Here is a 22,197-nt window from a genome sequence, read left to right as displayed (position 1 = left end):
ACCACCAATAGACTAGAGACTGGGAGAAGAAGAGATGTGAGGACAACATAGAGATGCCTAATGACGTGGACAAAGCAGACAGCGCAGGTCATTGATAGTTTATATCAGGCTTAGCTTTCACTATGGACGGGGAGACCCTCCTACATTCTGAAATTGAAACAAAAATTCCCCCCCCAGTTTTATCATTGGAATGTGATGCAAAGCGGTAAAACGGTGTGCTTTAGGACCATGCGGATGCTTCAGAGGAGTCGGGAGGCTGTTTCTCCCCCACTTCTAAAACCAAAGTTGCGCCCCTGTACTCCCTGTTCACCCACGACTGCGTGGCCATGCACGCCTCCAACTCACCCATCAAGTTTGCAGACGACACAACAGTAGTGGGATTGATTACAAACAACGACGAGACAGCCTACAGGGAGGAGGTGAGGGCACTCAGAGTGTGGTGTCAGGAAAACAACCTCCCACTCAATGTCAACAAAAAAAAAGGAGATGATCGTGAACATCAGGAAACAGCAGAGGAAGCACCCCCCTATCCACATTGAAGGGACAGCAGTGGAGAAGGTGGAAAGTTTTAAGTTCCTCGGCGTACACATCACAGACAAACTGAAATGGTCCAGCCACACAGACAGTGTGATGAAAAAGGCACAACAGCGCCTCTTCAACTTCAGGAGGCTGAAGAAATTTGGCTTGGCACCCAAAACCCTGACAAACTTTTACAGATGCACAATCAAGAGCATCCTGTCGGGTTGTATCACAGCCTGGTACGGCAACTGCACAGCCCTCAACCAAGGCTCTCCAGAGGGTGGTGCAGTCTGCACAACGCATCACCGGGGGCAAACTACCTGCCCTCCATGACACCTACAGCACCCGATGTCACAGGATGGCCAAAAAGATCATCAAGGACAACAACCACCCGAGCCACTGCCTGTTCACACCGCTACCATCCAGAAGGCGAGGTCAGTACAGGTGCATCAAAGCTGGGACCGAGAGACTGAAAAACAGCTTCTATCTCAAGGCCATCAGAATGCTAAACAGCAATCACTAACTCAGAGAGGCTGCTGCCTACATTGAGACCCAATCACTGGCCACTTTAATAAATGGATCACTAGTCACTTTAAACCATGAAAACTTAAATAATGCCACTTTAATAATGTTTACATATCTTACATTACTCATATCACATGGTATAAAATACAGGGTATACATCTATTGCACCTTGCCTATGCCGCTCGGCCATCGCTCATCCATATACTTATATGTACACATTCTCATTCACCCCTTTAGATTTGTGTGTCTTAGGTAGTTGTTGGGGAATTGTTAGATGACTTGTTAGATATTACTGCACTGTCAGAACTAGAAGCACAAGCATTTCACTACACTTGCGTTAACATCTGATAACCATGTGTATGTGACCAATACAATTTGTTTTGATTTGCCTTATGACTAGGGTTAGCAGTTGATGTTATTCTTTAACAAAACAGACCCCAAAGCAAATCAGGGGGAGGAAATAGGTTTATTCAACTAGGACAAATCATGCTTGGAAGTAAATTATCATTCTGCCCTGTTCTCAGTGATGCTTTCCAGTGATTCTCTCCTGTGAACAAAGGGACAGGATGTAGTTTATAACCCAGCCCTAGCCTGTGGTTGACCAATTAGAATTCCTTGAAATAAAACTGGAGCCAATGGCCAAATAACAAGTATCCTATTTCAGACTCAATAAATATATAGTCAAATTCCTCCCATGTCTCTGCATTAATCCCCTATTACAGAAAAAACACTATTTCCATTGATCGTTAGTACTCTATTGACTCTCGCCCTCTTGACCTCTCGTACTCTGTCTCTGCATTGTGTATTTTTCTTTGAAATATTCTCATACTAGTTACAACTCCCTCTGAATGTGTTTGTGCATGCACACGTGTTTGTGAGTTGGCGGCATACTTACGTTGTTTTGATGGCAGGGCGAGAGAGCAGTGCCTCCCTACTTCGTTCCCCAGAAACTTCAGTGACACGTTCTCAGTTCACGAAGAGTTAACGTACATGATGTATTGGTGTGTGCATGTATGATTGTTTGAACCCTGTCCCAAGCAGCAGAAAATGTATAAAGGTAGATTCATAACAAAGCAACATGCAATGCCTATTATACAAAGACCATAATTTGATTACAAGACACACTCACACCCTTCATAACCTTAGCAACTGTGTGTGTGTGTGTGTGTGTGTGTGTGTGTGTGTGTGTGTGTGTGTGTGTGTGTGTGTGTGTGTGTGCGTGCGTGTATACAAGACAGGAGTTTACACTAACTGTTTGTGTGTCTATGCAGCAACAACAAAAATAGCATCACAAGTTAATCAAGCTCAAAGCATTCTGGAAATGTCCAACAGCTCACAGAGCACATTCCCCCAGTGAATGGAGCACATGTGTCGATCTCACCAGCTAGCCTAAACTACTTTACACTGAGGTTGGTCCAGACCATATAAGATTGCATGCTGTGTCCTAGAGAGGCTCTTCGGATATGCAAAATATTCCAGTCATGGAGTTCTCTCCATATCATTTAGTGTAATACTTACAGTTACACTATCTGTATGCTCAAAGTGATTCACATTCTAACACTATGCAATAGGACACTTTCAAATATTATCATCAAGAACCTACACAGCCTAATCATTTTGATCTGTACTTGTAGGCCTACTGACACTCAACTACAGTATGAGATACGCTCACACATTTAGCTTATTAATGACATTAAGCTAAATGAAGCGTCACAATAAAAACAAACAATCAAATCAAATATTAGATTGATTATAAATGAGCACTTTAAATTAGATCAAATCCCTGCTATGGCAATGTTGGAGACCTGCTGTTGTCCAGGAAGGTAGAGGGAAAATCTGTAACGCTACTCGTTTGTCTGGGGACACAAACTCTGAACACTCTTTAAATATTCAACTTTAAGATGGGGTTTTACCACTTTGGCATTAGCCCGCCGCGTTCGCTGCAGAGGACCAACTCCAAACAATCATCAGGTTTCCAGTGTGTGAGTTAGAGATTGTAACTAGACTAAATGAAAAATCTGTTGATGTGCCCTTGAGCAAGGCACTTTACCCTAATTGCTCTAGATAAGAGCATCTGCTCAAATGTAGCATCAGGATTTTATTAATTATCATCTAAAAGGCTAAACTGATCCAAGATCTGAGATGTTTTATGAATAGTAACTTTCGCCAACTTTGTTATTGTTGTTGCTGTGGTTGTTGTCATGCCAAACAACAGCAGAGTTGTCCAGAGCAGAAACAGAGTGTGACTTGGCTAACAGGAAGGTCAGATGACTATTAGTGACTTACTTTAAAACCACAATCTGTAAGATTTGCAGTAATCAAGTTTTTCTGGTCAGGTCACATGGCCAGGAAAAAACGTATGAAACCACCCATGCGCCATCTAAAGACCTGAATTGAAAGGCAAAAAGGGAGCATCGGCAAAGCATCTGGTATAACCCAGATGCCCTAAACCCCATACTTATGCCTTTTTAATGAACATTCTGACTTGGCAGGAAATGACTAACAGCATCCCTGCTTCTGCTTCCACTACCCAAAATACCCAGAGGACATCCATAGCCTGGCAGACAGATACAGACCTGTCAGTCAGTCAGTCGCCAGTCACTCACTAACTCACTGACAGTTGACAATGCATGCCAGGCACACATACATATATAAATATGTTGTATTTCCATTAACACGGAGTATACAAAACATTGGTCCACCACCTAAAGGACATCCAGTCAACTTGACACAACTGTGGGAGAAATTGGAGTCAACATGGGCAGCATCCCTGTGGAACTCTTTCAACACATTGTAGAGTCCATGACCCGATGAACTGAGGCTGTCCAAGGGCAAAAGGTGGGTGCAATATTAGGACGGTGTTCCTAATGTTTGATATACTCAGTGTACACACTGGATAGGTGCAGTGAAATGTGTTGTTTTACAGGATCATAGTAGTAGTACAGCGCCCCTGGAGCACATTAGGGTTAAGTGCCTTGCTCAAAGACACATCAACAGATTTTCACTATGTCGGCTTGGGTATTCAAACCAGCAACCTTTCGGTTACTGGCGCTAAAATTTAAACCACTAGGCTCCCTGCCTCCCTACCAGGGATCTAGCAAGTAAGAGTGCCACAAAACTCTCCAAGGGCCACAGCTATGGGATGTTGTGTTTAGCAGGCCATCATCGGCCTGACTGCCTCTGCAATCTCAGTCCTATCCTCTTTGATTGTAACTGCCAGTGAAAGTTATTTCACTTTATCTCTGATTCAGTCTTGTTACTCAAAGAGACAGAGCTTCTAACAACAACCCTGCTGAAATAACTGATCACTATAACTGATCATTGACAATTTTGTCTTCAGTAATGATTCTCAAACACTCAAATGGCATATTCTGAATCTGTTTGATAGGTTATTAATAGCTTTTGTTTTCATGGAGTCCATTAAGCCATGACACAAGTAACCAAGTAATTTTGATGATGAAATAGGTAGACCAGGGATGGGCAACTACAGTCCTCAGGGGCCGGAGTGATGTTACACTTTTTCTCCATCCCTAGCAAACACAGCTGATTAAACTAATGTTTTTCTAAACTGAAGATCATGATTAGTTGATTATTGGAGTCAGGTGTGTTATCTGGAACTGGGACAAGTGTGACACCAATCAGGCCCCCGAGGACTGGAGCTCCCCCTCGCTGAAGTGGAATTTAATAAGTGCACATTTTGAAGAGATTGTAGCCTAATCTTTCTGAGTAACTTGTCCAAACATCTCCATTTGATGAAGCATGGAATGTTCAAACAAGTTGAGCAGGTAGCTTACAGGTTGTCAGGTCCCAGACAGTCTTGTGGTGTTGACAACCGCAGGAATTAGCTAGTCAACCATATCCTTGAGGCACTCTCTACTGTCAGCATCAAAGAAGGATCTCTAGAGCAGTGTTTCCCAACGCCAGTCCCCCAACTTCACATATTTTTGTTGTAGACCCAGACAAACTCACCTGATTCAAATGGTCAACTAATCATCAAGCCCTGAATGAGTTGAATCAACTGAGTTTTTCTGGAGTTACAACAAAATGGTGTGGTGTTGGGGGACTGGAGAACAGGAGTTGGAAATCATTGCTTGCACAGTCAAGGATGATAGGCTTACAGCAAAGATAATTAGGGGTGTTTGGTTTTTATGTACACCATAGACCTGAGGTTACATAACCATTGTGGCCAAGTAGGCTCAATCAGATCAGTGGACAGTGACTTCTGGTTTCCTGCTACAGGTGTGCTACACCTGCTACAGGTGTGGATGGACAGTCATTCATCATGCACAGGAATGGCAAACGGTTAGGGCCTACATAAAGCTGCCCCAACAGCAGAGTCCCAACAGCAGTCCCAACACCTTACCACTGCTACACTCGGCTATCAGCGGAGCCTTGTCTGGCAGCGAACGAAACAGTTCATTCAGCCTCATTTACTGCCTTTTAAAAAAACATAGCTGACATATATGGCTGACTTGCTTAAACAAATGGGGTTTCTACTGACAATTGAGATGTACAAAGTTTTTAACTGACTTGCCTAGTTAAATAAAGGTTAAATAAAAAAATGTAAAATGTCCAATGGCCGATGAGCACCGATACATTTTATCTATAATTTCTCTTCATATGACAAGGATTAAAAAGGATTTGCCAGTAGATTGTCAACTTGATTGATGATGAGTACTAGCTAAAATTTTGAAAGTATGACGTTGACATGATCAGTCCAATCAAAGCTACTGTAGATATAAAGTGATTTGACGTCATTTTATCTGTGGCCAATGACCTTGACCCTTCTTGGATGGGCACTGTAACTCTATGGCAGCACCCAAGGGGCTTGCATTTCGAGCTCTACCCTTAGATTTGGCGGTGACATAGTGTCCTGATGAGTAACAGAACATTAAGCCAATTACAGCGCAACTAGAGAAAAATATCAACCCCAGCGCTCCGTATTTTCCGCTGGCTGCCCCACCACCACAGAAAGCACTGAGCTAGGCTGCAACACCTGCATTTTGGAGCTGCCTTACTCAAGAAAGCAAAAAAGAGACCATGTTTGTATGCGGCTTTATTAACTCAATGTATATATTTGTTTTACATAGTTTGAAAACTGATATGTGACACGTATTAATGGCAAAATAACATGCAAAGCAGGTAACCCCCCCCCCCCCCCCAAGTGTGGGGCTAAAAATGTGGGGCTCAGTGGCGACCACCCTGAAGCACTGTGTAGTATGTACTGCACTGTAACTGCAAAATAACTACAGTTGAACTGCAGTTTAATTACAAAATGACGGCACTACTACAGTTACAAAAGTGAGGATGCAGTAAATGTTAATTGATCTTTTGCTGGTGGGCGTAGGGAGGTGTGGCCCTTATTTTGTCCAATGAGGTATTTTCTAAAATATATCTGTCCATTAAGGATCAATCTGGGATTCAACAACAAAGTGGACACCCCACCACTTTTTGGTAAACAGCTGAGGGGGTGGAGAAATGTATCCACTTTCAAATTCATAGACAGAGAAATGGATGCAAGGACTGACCATCCACAGCTGTGCTTCTGTAATCTCAGTCTTTTCCTCTTTGATTGTAACTGCCAATGAAAGTTATTTCACTTTATCTCTGATAGTCTTGTTACTCAGGGTGACAGAACTTCTCACAACAACCCTGCTAAGATAACTGATTACTATAAAATATTACAAAATATATACAATTTGGTTGATAAAAAAAAAAGATCCTTTCAGAATTTAAAAGTCATCCAATAATGAATCATCTACAATATTACATGTAATCAGTTTCTCCAACCCGTTATGTGCATGCATTGAAAAGGTTGTAGCCTACTCTTTCTGAGTAACGTGTACAAACATCTCCATTGTATGAAGCATGGAATGTTGAAACAAGTTGGAGAGGTAGCTTACAGTTAGTGTCAGGTCCCAGACAGTCTTGTGGCCTTGACAACCACAGGAGATAGCTAGTAAACCACACCCGTGAGCCACTCTTTACCACCAGCCTCAAAGGAGGATCTCTGGGAATCACTGTTCACATAGTCATGGATGAGAGGCCTACATTAAAGATAACCAGGCGTGTTTGGTTTTACGTACACCATAGACCTGAGATGATATAGCATTTGTAGCTATCAAGAACCTAAAAGGGTTATTTGGCTGTCCCCATAGGAGAACCCTTTGTAGACCCTTTTTGGTACTAGGTAAAAACCCTTTTTTGTTCCAGGTAGAACCATTTTGGATTCCATGTCAGAGGGAACCCAAAAGGGTTGTACCTGGAACCAAAAAGGGGACAGCCGAACCCTTTTGGAACCCTTTTTTGTACGAGTGTAGGCTCAAGCAGATCTGTGGGCGGTGTCTGCTGGTTGCCTGCTACAGGTGTGGTGCAGGTGTGGATGGACAGTCAGTCATCATGTGATGGAATGTGAGGTGTTTTCAATGAGGCAAAGCAGAACCTAAAAGGTTGGAACCAAAAGGGTTTTACCTAGTACCAAAGAGAAGTGAAAAGGGGTGGTTTCCTCTCACTAATCTATAGAGATGTATCAAAACAAACAACTATGTAGGTAACTCTTAAAAACGTGGAACGTAGACTGCAAATTGACCACAAGAAGGCCAAACAGATATAATGTTTGACAAAAACTGTATCATTTCAAACCTTGCTTATATTTGTTCACGTGTCTCTCTATTATGCCTGGGAATACTCAGGAACACATTTCTTAAATAAGAGTCACTTGGAGCTTATTTCCTGGTGTTTTTACGGTCTATTGTGTTTGCTCATTAAACTTGGGGGGCATATAAAACCACCCGGCCACCAGTTGGGGACCCTGCTTTACAGTGTTTGTTTACAATAAATAACAAATATTACAAACAATGTAGTAAAACAAGTTCATATATTGGGCTCTGATGGGTAACGCAGGTCATGAAGAATTTATAGGTTATATTCTTCAAGACTCAATGGCTAAATATCATTAATTTAAAAATCAACGGAACACCTTTTGGTTTACCGGTAATTGTAACCCCAGATCGAAGCACAATTTCCATAGGCTAAGAAATCACATTTTACTTCAATGTATAGTGTCTACATTAAATATTGCATTTGTTCACATCGACACAAGAAGGAACTTTACTGAACAATCCACATCTGTTTTCATTTAACCAAATTGTGTCAGGACTATCAGTTTTTTCGACATGACTGCTATTAATTTACTCACGACTTTATTGCGCTGCATGGAAACGTTTACGCAGTCTTGCAACCAGAAGTGCCTGTCCAATGGTACGTATTGCGAGTGTGGGTTGCACCGTTGCTACCGTAGGTGGGGTTTTTCGTGTGTATATATATATATATACATGGTTGTGCAAATTCCCAACCCCCCTGCAATCTCAGTCTGAGAAAGTTTCACGGTCACTACCTGTGGCCAGCTGGTAAGCTATCCCATTTTTTGATTCAATATACCTTCTGCAGGAAATTGAACACCTCGACTTCCAATCCTAGATAACAATAATTTGTTGTCATGAACCATTATATTTTGCATTTGGGAAATCTCCTTTTTCGGGACGTTGAAAACGTGTTTAGATGGGAAACTAACTTCCCTGTTTCTTTGTCGCTCCGATCTGGTAGCTAGTGTGGCTGTGGCGTAGTAGTAACATTTCAGAATGATTTTGATTCCTTATTTTCTGTAACGGTTGCATTTACCTGAGTGAGCAGATCATGTTATGTCTTGAAAAGCATTGTGAACTAACTGAGTAAAAGTGACGAAACGGTTCAAGTTTTGAGTGAGTTCTACATAATTCGAGTTAGGCGCGGTCATCACCAGATTTTTGTGCGAACATTGTGCGATAGATGGGGGCAGTTTGTTCTGCAGTGACACATAATCTGTACAGCCTCATAAGCACATTTCTATCCAGTTGTTGTAGGCATATAATTGTATTCTATGGAATGATGATTAGCCGATAAAAGCGGCAGCCTATCATAGGCAGAGACATTGTTTACTTTTGTGTTGGGGATGAGTCCATTAAATACAGTTTCTGGCATCAAAGAATTAGCTTTTCAACTATAATTATTTTAGAAATGCAATAGACTTTGGTGTCAATATAGAGGATATTATTAATACTGTACTGTGGTTATTACTTAATCGCCCTGTTTCTCTCTGCAGACCTGTTCCACCATGTCCTTCATTGCAGCCTTCCTGGAGCAGACCGTCTATCTGGGCATGCCCGATGACATGGTAGGGTTCTGTTCCACTTGCTTGGGGAATAGCCTTGAATCTGCAAATTTTTACCAGGCTGTGTTTGTACATTTCTAGCCAGATAGAGAGGAGGGGACGGGGGAGGACTGAGTGAGAGCAAAAGTGATGGATGTTGAGGGTAAAGAAAGAGGGTCAGTCTGAGACAGAGTCACGGGAGGAGAGATGGTTGACCATACTTATCTTGTGATTCATAGAAGGAATTTAGTAGTTGGAGCCCTTCGGTTCAGAACCATTAGAAACCAAAAATGCACAATTCCTTCCCTTTCCCACTCTATCCCTATTCCTTGTATGGAATGTTTCTCCCTTTGCTTCTGAACTATTCTCTACATTTTGTGAAGGTATCCATTGATTCACTGCATGGCAGCTAAGTGAAATCGTTCTCTGTCTCAGACCTTACTCAATCAGGGCACTGTGACTCCCTACCCACATTTCAGTGCCGATGGGGATGCAGGCATCTTGGATAAGGCCATCAAGGCCAAAGGTGAGGTTGTCACACACACACACACACACAAATAATGTTTGAATGTGTTTCATAGCAGAGAAGCTTAGGTGAATAGAACTCACTCCGTGTGTAACATGAGGCAGCATAGGGGGACATTCTGAGAAGGAATGTGAGCATGTGTGTACATGTCTGTTTCTATTGTCTTTTGCAGGGGAGTAGTCAAAGATTTCTCACCGTACGCCTTTTTTGTGTTAGTTTAAAAAATGGATAAGGGCTCATGGATTAGGCTAGGCAATGGTGTTTCCTAGAGACGGGATGGCTGTTTAGCAACAAAACCGATGAGTGTACAACTATTTGGCAAAACAGATGGGATTGGCTATACTTCGTCTGAAGTTGTTGGTTAGGTATCTAGCAAATTTTAGCCATATTAGCATAGACAGGACATTAGTCAAAACAAGACATGGTATCAATAAAAAGATGAAACGAGATGAAACAAGACACCCACGATTCCCTACATGACAGCTTTTTGTCATTTGTTGCTAGCTATCTGACCGTTCAGAATCATAACGCACACCTTCTGGCCACACCGACACATGCTCATCATTTTCGTGACGTTGTCAGCCAACCCATCTATTGAACAAGTCATTCCATCTTGTCTCTGTGACGTAGGTGTGGATGAGAACACCATCATTGATGTGCTGGTGAAGAGGAGCAACGCCCAGAGACAGCAGATCAAAGCTAGCTACCAAAAGGCTAGTGGCAAGGTAAGACGGGACACCCACTAGGTGCGTTTGGTTTAACATGTGCGGGTGGTGGCTCGTGGGTGGAATTTGCACTTCAGGATCAATGGAACGATGCAAAACGTGCGAACTCCAGCCACCTGGTGCACCTGGAAAGCTTAAACACACACTTGTGTATGACTGTGGAAGTGTGTATCAACCCTCTATCTGCAGCCTCTGGAGACTGCCCTGAAGTCGGCCCTAAATGGAGAGCTGGAGGATGTGGTTCTGGCACTGCTCAAAACGCCAGCCCAATATGACGCCCAACAGCTCAAACTGGCCATGAAGGTACACACTCAGTCACTCACTACTACTAAGAATATACAATACTACTTAGAATACAAACAAATGTGTATCTTTCCCTCCGTTCGGGTGGCCTAGAGACGGTAACAGATATAATACAAATAATTATAGAGTAATGATTACCTTCTAAAGAGGACGCTGGGATGACATCATCCTGTATTCTTGTCCTGCTGTTTAGTCAGACCCACCCACTTCCTAACACCCTACCCATATTGACTGCATTCTGCTTTATTATAGTGTTGTGTAATAACGGTGGGACTTTTTAAAATGTGTGGGACTGTCTGTATTCTTTATACAATGGGTGGAGCTGTTTTAATATGTGAGGAGACGGTAAGAAAAGGGGTGATGAGTACCTACTGTACTTTAAGTTTCAAGATACACAAGTCTGCATGTGCAGTGTGTGTGATCCCAGCTAGCACATTTGGTTTCTAGGAAGTTGTGGGAACGTATGTTTTTGGTTTCCCATTGGTTCTGTTAACTAAGCCATACGTTTCCTGACTGGTAAAATGGTTGCAGGGAGGTTCCTATGGTCCCTTTAAAGTTTTCCTGGGAGGTTTTATTAATGTTCTAAGAATGGAAATTATAGGTTATTTAAAGATAATTTAATAATGTTCTGTGAACATGTTTCAATTAAACTTTTTGTTATACTGAACAGAAATATAAATGCAACATGTAAAGTGTTGGTCTCTGCCCCCCCCCCCCCCCCAGGTTATTTATTTCTGATTTTTGGAACAAATTTGTTTACTTCCCTATTAGTGAGCATTTCTCCTTTGCCTGGGTAATCCACCTGACAGGTGTGGCGCATCAATAAACTGATTAAAACGCATTATCATTACACAGGTGCACCTTGTGCTGGGGACAAGGAAAGGCCACTCTAAAATGTGCCTTTTTGTCACACAACACAATGCCACAGGTCTCAAGTTGAGGGAGCATGCAGTTGGTTTGAATGCCCACCAGAGCTGTTGCCAGAGAATTTAATGTTCATCTCTCTACCATAAGCCGCCTCCAACGTTGTCTTGGAGAATTTGGCAGATTTTACAACCGGCCTCGCAACCGCAGACCATGTGTAACCATGCCAGCCCACGACCTCCATCAGGCTTCTTCATCTGCGGGATTGTCTGAGACCAGCCTCCCAGACAGCTGATGAAACTCTGGGTTTGCACAACCGAGGAATTCCTGCACAAACATTCAGAAACCGTCTCAGGGAAGCTCATCTGTGTGCTCATCGTCCTCACAATTGTCTTGGCCTGACTGCAGTTCGGTGTCGTAACTGACTTCGGGGGGAAAATGCTCACCTTCAATGGCCACTGGCACGCTGGAGAAGTGTGCTCTTCACGGATTAATCCAGGTTTAAACTGTACCGGGCAGATGACAGACGTGTGAGTGTTTTGTTGATGTCGATGTTGTGAACAGAGTGCCCTATGGTGCGGTTATGGTATGGGCAGGTGTAAGCGACGGACAGCGAACACAATTGAATTTTATCAATGGTCATTTGAATGCACAGAGATAAAATGAGATCCTGAAGCCCATTGTTGTGCCATTTCATCCGCTGCCATGTTTCAGCATGATCTGTACACAATTCCTGGAAGCTGAAAATGTCCCAGTTCTTCCATGGCCTGCATACTCACCAGACCATTGAGCACATTTGCGATGCTCTGGATTGACTTGTATGATAGCATGTTCCAGTTCCCGCCAATATCCAGCAACTTTGAACCGCCATTGAAGAGGACTGGGACAACATTCCACAGGCCACAATCAACAATCTGATCAACTCTGTGAAGTAGATGTTGTGCTGCATGAGGCAAATGGTGGACACAACAGATACTGACTGGTTTTCTGATTCACGCCCTTACTTTTTTTGTACGGTATCTGTGACCAACAACTACATATCTGTATTCCCAGTCTTGAGAAATTCATAGATTAGGCCCTAATGAATTTATTTAATTTGACTGATTTCCTTATGAACTGTAACTCGGTAAAATTGTTGAAATTGTGTTGTATTTTTGTTCAGTATAATAACACGGCTAACTTAGTTTGCGTTAACTCCAGTCACAGGACATATGGAACTTAATTTGCTAAGGCATTATTAATCATGCAAACACTTCTTTTTTTAATTGTGGCATGGAGTCAGTCCGATTCGAACCTATAATCTTCTGTTCTCTATCCATAGAATTAGTTCATTGCGCCATACCATATATTTTTAACACATACAAAGCGGTTCATTTTAGTCTATTCAAACAAACACCATTCCAAAGGAAAATAAACGCTCATTAAGATCAGGTGTGGCCAATTAATACATTTGAATACATTGAAAGTTCCATTGTGTAACTTTTTGGGCGACCCGGCCAAATTCACATAGAACCCGGCCACATTGACCCGGCCAAATTCACATAGAAATGTGAGGTATACATCTGTCATTCTCGTTGAAAGCAAGTCTCTAAGAAGCAGTAGAGCTGTTCTATGTGCACTTTCTCTATGCTTACCGTTAAGTTTTGTTTTTGCGTCTTTTGGTTTTGTACACCAGTTTCAAACGGCTGAAAATACAATATTATTGGTTATGGAAAATATATTTGTGACCCACCACCTCAATTCAGTCTTGTGTCAACATTTTAAATTGTGTTTTTACATTGGATAAAAGTACAGACTCAGAGCTACAGTGGTATATCATACACTGCAATTGAGGAACAATTGGTAAGTATTTCCGCTTTGAGAAAATGGTCCTTGAATGTTTTGGTACACCTACTAGAGCTCTTCTTTGTCTACACCCATTCAGCATCGTTCACACCCTCTTTAGCCCCACCCATCTCTTTAAGGATTCACATGAGGCCATGTGCTAAACAGAGTGAGTAAGAAGGTAAACGTCCAAAGATTTCAATACTAAAAGTGCTGAAAGTAGTATTGAAAATAGTAGTAAAAATAGACTCTAGTCCTTGGCCTATATCCTAATCTTACTTTGCAGGTCCTGTTCTTCATATTGCCGTTTATGGTAAATACACAGTATATTAAATCAAAATGTATTTGTCACGTGTACAGGATAAAGGTGTAAACGGAACAGTGAAATGGTTATACAAATATTGTCTAAATTGATGGTTCATGTGAAAGAAATGCTATAACCACCAACCCAGCCACATCAAACTAAGTGGATTCGTCACTATTGTCTAGACATGTGCACATGTTCATGAAATACAATAGATCACCATAATCACCCCCAGACACAGCTGGCTAACTTGATGGGTTATGTCATCGTCTGGCGAAGTGGAGTCTTCTGCTTAGACAGGTAGGTAGCTGAACAATAAACCATAATCCCAACCCATAGCTGCAGTACAAATGGATTGTTGTAGCTAGCCACCATGCATGAAATGCTGTAGTTTGAATATTAAGGTAGCTAAAGCAAACCAACTAGGTTCAATGTTAGCTAGCTAACATTCGACTATAACTACAGTGCCTTGCGAAAGTATTCGGCCCCCTTGAACTTTGCGACCTTTTGCCACATTTCAGGCTTCAAATATAAAGATATAAAACTGTATTTTTTTGTGAAGAATCAACAACAAGTGCGACACAATCATGAAGTGGAACGACATTTATTGGATATTTCAAACTTTTTTAACAAATCAAAAACTGAAAAATTGGGCGTGCAAAATTATTCAGCCCCCTTAAGTTAATACTTTGTAGCGCCACCTTTTGCTGCGCTTACAGCTGTAAGTCGCTTGGGGTATGTCTCTATCAGTTTTGCACATCGAGAGACTGACATTTTTTCCCATTCCTCCTTGCAAAACAGCTCAAGCTCAGTGAGGTTGGATGGAGAGCATTTGTGAACAGCAGTTTTCAGTTCTTTCCACAGATTCTCGATTGGATTCAGGTCTGGACTTTGACTTGCCCATTCTAACACCTGGATATGTTTATTTTTGAACCATTCCATTGTAGATTTTGCTTTATGTTTTGGATCATTGTCTTGTTGGAAGACAAATCTCCGTCCCAGTCTCAGGTCTTTTGCAGACTCCATCAGGTTTTCTTCCAGAATGGTCCTGTATTTGGCTCCATCCATCTTCCCATCAATTTTAACCATCTTCCCTGTCCCTGCTGAAGAAAAGCAGGCCCAAACCATGATGCTGCCACCACCATGTTTGACAGTGGGGATGGTGTGTTCAGGGTGATGAGCTGTGTTGCTTTTACGCAAAACATAACGTTTTGCATTGTTGCCAAAGTTCAATTTTGGTTTCATCTGACCAGAGCACCTTCTTCCACATGTTTGGTGTGTCTCCCAGGTGGCTTGTGGCAAACTTTAAACGCCACTTTTTATGGATATCTTTAAGAAATGGCTTTCTTCTTGTCACCCATAAAGGCCAGATTTGTGCAATATACGACTGATTGTTGTCCTATGGACAGAGTCTCCCACCTCAGCTGTAGATCTCTGCAGTTCATCCAGAGTGATCATGGGCCTCTTGGCTGCATCTCTGATCAGTCTTCTCCTTGTATGAGCTGAAAGTTTAGAGGGACGGCCAGGTCTTGGTAGATTTGCAGTGGTCTGATACTCCTTCCATTTCAATAGTATCGCTTGCACAGTGCTCCTTGGGATGTTTAAAGCTTGGGAAATCTTTTTGTATCCAAATCCGGCTTTAAACTTCTTCACAACAGTATCTCGGACCTGCCTGGTGTGTTCCTTGTTCTTCATGATGCTCTCTGCGCTTTCAACGGACCTCTGAGACTATCACAGTGCAGGTGCATTTATACGGAGACTTGATTACACACAGGTGGATTGTATTTATCATCATTTGCTGCACTGAAAGTAAAGGGGCTGAATAATTTTGCACGCCCAATTTTTCAGTTTTTGATTTGTTAAAGTTTGAAATATCCAATAAATGTCGTTCCACTTCATGATTGTGTCCCACTTGCTGTTGATTCTTCACAAAAAAATACAGTTTTATATCTTTGTGTTTTGAAGCCTGAAATGTGGCAAAAGGTCGCAAAGTTCAAGGGGGCCGAATACTTTCGCAAGGCACTGTAGCTATGGAAATGGATTGCAGATCATCCACCTAACATTAGGTTGCTGGCTGGCTAGCTAGCTATCGTTCGCAAGCTAGCTAACAGTACGCTTTAATTTAAAATGAAAACAACTCATTTCTGACTAAATTAGAAACGTATAATACCTGAAAATGAAGCTAGACTCTTACATGGATGAACACTTGTTTGTCCTGTTGTCAAGTCACTCCGGTTCACACTGACTGTGTGCAGAAAGTAGTCCGTCACAACCTTTTTCCACTGATCTTTGTCGATAGCGCCTGCTAAATTCAGGGCAGCAATTTTGTTGAGAGCAGTAGCAACACTTTTGCAGTTCTCCATTTGGCCTAAATTAGCTCTAACGTTCATTGAACATTTCTAATGTTTTCTTGTGGTTTTAGTAAATGTTAAGGTAATGAATAATAATTCATATAAATTTTTTTTGTCAAGTTCCTTAAATGTGCTGAGAATGAAGCCAAGCAACTATCCTGCACCATTCGCGGAAGGTTATATGCAAAATAACCATAGGACAACCAACCAAAACATTTTGTTTTTAAAACATTATATGCTAGCAGTGTGGTGTCTGGTGGTATAGTGATAGACTTGTAAGTGCAGGTAGTCCCCTGTTTTGTTCCGTTTGGTGCATAATTAACATGGCCCTACTCTTTGTGTTTGTGTCATCCAGTCCTGGGCTCGTTTGTCTCAGCTTTATGACTGATGTGACCCTTTTGTCCTAGTTGACCCTCTCACCTATTTCTCTCAGGGATTGGGCACAGATGAGGATACTCTGATTGAGATTCTGGCCTCCAGGACCAATAAAGAGATCAAAGAGATAAAGAAGGTCTATAAGGAAGGTGTGTAATATGTTTGTCTGCAATATGTAAATGTCCTGTACGTGATGTGATAGTTACAAGTCAATAATCATGGCTTTTTTCTTGCTAGAATACAAAAAGGAGCTGGAGAATGACATCAAGTCTGACACAGGTGGAGACTTCAGGAATGCTCTGCTTTCGCTCTGCAAGGTGTGTGTGTGTGTGTGTGTTATTGTTTTAACTTCGGATGAATAGTTTGGAACAATAAACCCACCCTCCTCCCCCCTTCACATACTGTAGGCTACTAGGAATGAGGACACCATGGTGAACCAGGAACTTGCTGACAGTGATGCCAGGGTATGGAGAAAAGAGCGAGAGGGAGTGTGTTTGTGTCTGTGAATGAGAGAATTTAAGAAGTCAATGTGTAATGCGATTCCTGTATGTGATGCCTGTGCCTACTCTATCGATCCATAGGCCCTGTATGAGGCTGGAGAGAAGAGGAAGGGAACAGACTGCTCTGTCTTCATAGACATTCTGACCACCAGAAGTGCTTCTCAACTCCGCCAAGGTGAATATGTGACGGCACAGCTCTGTGAGCTTAAGTCTAATCGAAACATGGAACGTTATGCTGCTTTGAAATTTGATCAACTTTTAAAACCACTAGGGGTGTCCCCAACAACAAGAAAATCTTGTTCGACCGAAAGATGTCCTTATTTAATTTTCCATATATACAGTGCGTTCGGAAAGTATTCAGACCCCTTGACTTTTTCTGGAATTTTGTTACGTTACAGCCTTAATCAAATTAATTACATATTTTTTTAGCTCATCAATCTACACGCAATACCCCATAATGACAAAGTGAAAACCGGTTTTAAGACAATTTTGCAAATGTATTAAAAATACCAAACAGAAGTACCTTATTTACATAAGTAAGTATTTGAAATTGAGCTCCGGTGCATCTTGTTCCCATTGATCATCCTTGAGCTGTTTCTTCAACTTGGTTGGAGTCCACCTGTGGTAAATGAATTTGACATGATTTGGAAAGGCACACAACCTGTCTATTTAAGGCCCCACATTTGACAGTGAATGTCAGAGTAAAAACCAAGCCATGAGGTCGAAGGAATTGTCCGTAGAGCTCTGAGACAGGCTTGTGTCGAGGCACAGATCTGGGGAAAGGTACCAAAACATTTCTGTAGGGTTGAAGGTTCCCAAGAACACAGTGGCCTCCATTCTTAATTGGAAGAAGTTTGGAACCAACAAGACTTTTAGGGCTGGCCACCCGGCCAAACTGAGCAATCGGGGGAGAAGGGCCTTGGTCAGGGAGTTGACCAAGAACCCGGTGGTCACTCTGACAGAGTTCCTCTGTGGAGATGGGAGAACCATCTCTGCAGCACTCCTCCAATCAGGCCTTTATGATAGTGGCCAGACGTTGTTATTAAGGCACATGAATGTTCACAAAGGCATTTCTGAAGAAATAATAACAATCTAACATCCCTACTGTGAAGAAGGAATCCAACTTCTTGAATCCCGTCTCCACACACACAGAGAGGTTGTCTCAGATTTGGGATGTGCAAAAAATACATTTCCAAGTCACACATGCATCTAATTTTCACTTGTACATGTGTGAAATACGACAAATATAAGCACCCACCAAATTATTATTTAAGTACACACACACAAACATTTTATTTTCTCACCACCTGTTAATTACATTGTTACATTAGTGTTCTTTGTATTTGTCATCAGTTAGACACTGAAGTCGTGCAAAATGTTTGTCAACGCACCACAAATGCTACTCGAATATAGATGTGCGTGTGGTTTTCCCTTTTTCATGCACTGTATGTGCAACCACACATGACTTGATACTGTGTGAGTGTTTCAAGTACATCATTCTTTTTCTCTCTCTCAGTGTTTGAGAAGTACTCCAAGTACAGTAAGGTGGATGTGACAAAGGCTATCGACCTGGAACTGAAGGGAGACATTGAGAACTGTCTGACTGCCGTAGGTGAGATGTCACTGCCAGGACCAGGCCTAGTAATGTTCCAATGTCTTTTATATAATCTGTGCATCACCCTCAATCCATGTCTTCTGCTGTATCACACTCTTCACTGGGCATCAGTCCTGTAACATTACACTATGTCCTTCATTTTCCTCATGCAGAAAAAGGCCACGCTGTGAGCATATGAACATTTATCTCTCGACTAAAATAATAATAACTTTTTAAATAGATGGGATGGCACATTATCCAAGGCAAATTCACTATACTACAACTCCTGCAATGCACTGGTCACCTCATGGCCATTCCGATACCCTTGCGACAGCTTTGGGGAATGCTGCCTCTTGTCTATGCTGCTCTATGATGTCATCTGACTGGTTTTGATATGTCTTTCAGTGAAATGTGCTGGAAGCAAGCCTGCTTTCTTTGCTGAGAGACTCAACTTGGCCATGAAGGTCTGATTACTGTTAAACATACTTAGTGCGTTTTATGTACTAGACAAACATATTTTTAAAGCAAACATTTCTTATTGGACACATCAAGGTATTCCCTACCTGTTTCTGTCAATTTTTTACCTAATGAATACATCTCAGTTTTAAGAGTTGACAATCTACAGAAGAACTAGAGAAAACGTTTATGCACATATACTATATAAGACAGCACAAATATATCTCGGTTCAAGCTAAGGACTTTGCACCATCTGGTTATAAATCTTCAGTTTGTGTGCCTGTGCCATACCCCAGGGTAAAGGAACCAGGACCAAGATTCTGACCCGTGTCATGGTGAGCCGTTCTGAAGTAGACATGGCCCGGATCAAACAAGCATACCAGAAGACGTTTGGGAAAACCCTCTACCAGGATATTCTGGTGAGCAAACATCTCCACTGCCAAAGTGGCAATAAAAGACAAGGAACTGTTTTCCCAAACCCAGATTAATCATAGTACTAGACCTTAAAAGCTTTTTCAACAGATCCTCCATTGAGAATGAGATTAAACCAAGGACTAGGCTTAATCAGAGTTTTAATGACATCACATTGTATGAAGTATTCTGATTTCTGGGTCCAATCCGAGATGGGATAGAAGACTGACCATGTGTGAAATGGAGAAATATGCAATCTGAAAATAATTGTCAAAATATGTTCTATTTAAGCAATAAGGCCTGAGGGTGTGTGGTATATGGCTAAGGGCAGTTCTTACGCGCAATGCGGAGTGCCTGGACACAGCTCTTAGCCGTGGTATATTGGCCATATATCACAAACCCCGAAGGTGCCATATTGCTATTATAAACTCTTTACCACCGTAATTAGGACAGTAAAAATAACTTTTGTCATACCTGTGGTATATCACAGCCGTCAGCCAATCAGCATGCAGGGCTTGAACCACCCAGTTTATAATATGGTGTCTAAACATTATTTATATTTTGTAGAGTAACTCTGTGCTCTCTCTTACCCCCTTAGGATGACACCAATGGAGACTATGAGAAGATCTTACTGGCCCTGTGTGGAAGTGACAACTAACTTTCTCTCTTATCTCACCAGGAGACAATGTCTACCACAGTGCATGAGTGCCAATGGAGAATAATGTACATGAAACATTCCCCTCCAATGCCTCAAATGCTCTTGCCAAATATGTTTCATGACAACTATTTGAAATGGCAGTCCTGATGTATTTTCACTACATGTTAACAGCAATAAGCACAGTTAGCATGTTAAGCAGCATTGCATAATTTAGCCTAGCTTCAGCAGACTTGGTGATCCATAGTGCAATATCACACACCAATAATATACAGTGGCATTGTACCCTGGTTGGATAACTGGTCCTTTGTGAAAATAAAGCATTTAATGTGGATCCGTATTGTCTGTTGAATTTGTTTGTGTATATATTTTTCATTCTATGCAACATTGCATGTTAATAATTAGCATTATTTTTGTATTATTTTGTAGCCTATCTATGAAAAGTTATAATTTGATAATAACCCATCGAGAATGAACCATGTCATGAGTTACATTTAGAACATTGTAAAACACAGACATGGTGTGTAAGACAAATTAAGATCCAGTGTAACAGTACAAATTTAGACCGTCCCCTCGCCCATACCCGGGCGCGAACTAGGGACCTTCTGCACACATCAACAGTCACCCTCGAAGCATCGTTACCCATCGCTCCACAAAAGCCGCGGCCCTTGCAGAGCAAGGGGAACTACTACTTCAAGGTCTCAGAGCAAGTGACGTCACTGATTGAAACGCTATTTAGCGCCCACGCTAACTAAGCTAGCCGTTTCACATCCGTTACACCAGCTCACTAGAATTTCGATAGACATATGTGTATTAGACCTACAGTAAGTAGCATGACCGGCTTTGGAAGGATGGTCCTGTGAGACTAGTTAAATATAAAGCCAATCTTGAGGAAGACTGAAAAGTAGACACCTTTAAAAAAACTAAAAACACGACTGACTTCTCAATCTTATAGACATAAGCCTAATTAACAATCGAACCAGGTCTCCTTTGAAAAATAGATTTTTCTCAATGAGGAAAAACCTGTATTCAAAAAAAGAGGCAAAAGGTTACGAAAATATGTGTTTGTTCTGACCCGGGAGTCTAATCAGTAACACAATGTTAATCATGAGAGAAAAACTACATTTCAACAGTAGGTCTACATTCTCACGGTCATAGAGGAATGCAGTGTCATGAACCGCAGATATTGGCTACTGATAACCGTTTTGATTAGGCCTAAACAGTGAAAGATGCTTGTTTGTGTCTTGATTAAACGGCGAAAAACTGTTAATTTGATCTTCCCGCCTGTGCAACATACATGGTCACAAAAGAAAACGATATGGCGTGCCAACCCAGTGCATTTTGGGATGGCGTTTCAAATAACAAAAGGAAGGAATGTAACAGTTCAATGAAAACTGTTTGCACACGGTGAAAGCTGCTGTCGACATCCATTGACTCGACCGCAAACCTGAAGAAACACTTGGAGGTAAGGATGACAATTGGCAGGTGTGGCGTGTTAGCTTTCTTAGCTAACTAGTCTTTAGAGACAGACAGGTTGTCTTCCCAATCTTACAGCATATTTATTCATAAAAAATAAAAATAAATCACCTTTATTTAACCAGGTAGGCTAGTTGAGAACAAGTTCTCATTTACAACTGCGACCTGGCCAAGATAAAGCGTAGCAGTGTGAACAGACAACACAGAGTTATACATGGAGTAAACAATTAACAAGTCAATAACACAGTAGAAAAAAAAGAGTCTATATACATTGTGTGCAAAAGGCATGAGGAGGTAGGCGAATAATTACAATTTGCAGATTAACACTGGAGTGATAAATGATCAGATGGTCATGTACAGGTAGAGATACTGGTGTGCAAAAGAGCAGAAAAGTAAATAAATATAAACAGTATGGGGATGAGGTAGGTAAATTGGGTGGGCTATTTACCGATAGACTATGTGTACAGCTGCAGCGATCGGTTAGCTGCTCAGATAGCAGATGTTTGAAGTTGGTGAGGGAGATAAAAGTCTCCAACTTCAGCGATTTTTGCAATTCGTTCCAGTCACAGGCAGCAGAGAACTGGAACAAAAGGCGGCCAAA

At 41.6% G+C, this 22,197-nt stretch overlaps 1 protein-coding gene across 1 annotated transcript; it reads left to right on the top strand.

Annotated features, from left to right (window-relative positions):
• Positions 1 to 8,299: 8,299 nt before the first annotated feature.
• Positions 8,300 to 20,457, top strand: LOC110525404 (annexin A1). The gene is made up of 13 exons (XM_021605475.2): positions 8,300 to 8,453; positions 9,185 to 9,256; positions 9,668 to 9,758; positions 10,389 to 10,483; positions 10,673 to 10,786; positions 16,563 to 16,653; positions 16,742 to 16,821; positions 16,912 to 16,968; positions 17,086 to 17,179; positions 18,521 to 18,616; positions 19,004 to 19,062; positions 19,351 to 19,473; positions 20,064 to 20,457. The coding sequence occupies exons 2-13, from the start codon at positions 9,197 to 9,199 to the stop codon at positions 20,121 to 20,123; spliced, it is 1,020 nt and encodes a 339-aa protein (XP_021461150.1). The 5' UTR covers positions 8,300 to 8,453; positions 9,185 to 9,196; the 3' UTR covers positions 20,124 to 20,457.
• Positions 20,458 to 22,197: the final 1,740 nt, after the last annotated feature.

The sequence above is a fragment of the Oncorhynchus mykiss genome, chromosome 6 (assembly GCF_013265735.2).
Source record: "Oncorhynchus mykiss isolate Arlee chromosome 6, USDA_OmykA_1.1, whole genome shotgun sequence".
Lineage (NCBI taxonomy): Eukaryota > Metazoa > Chordata > Actinopteri > Salmoniformes > Salmonidae > Oncorhynchus > Oncorhynchus mykiss.
The sequence above is the reverse complement of the archived record's forward strand: the minus strand, read 5'-3'. Positions and strand labels throughout refer to the sequence as shown.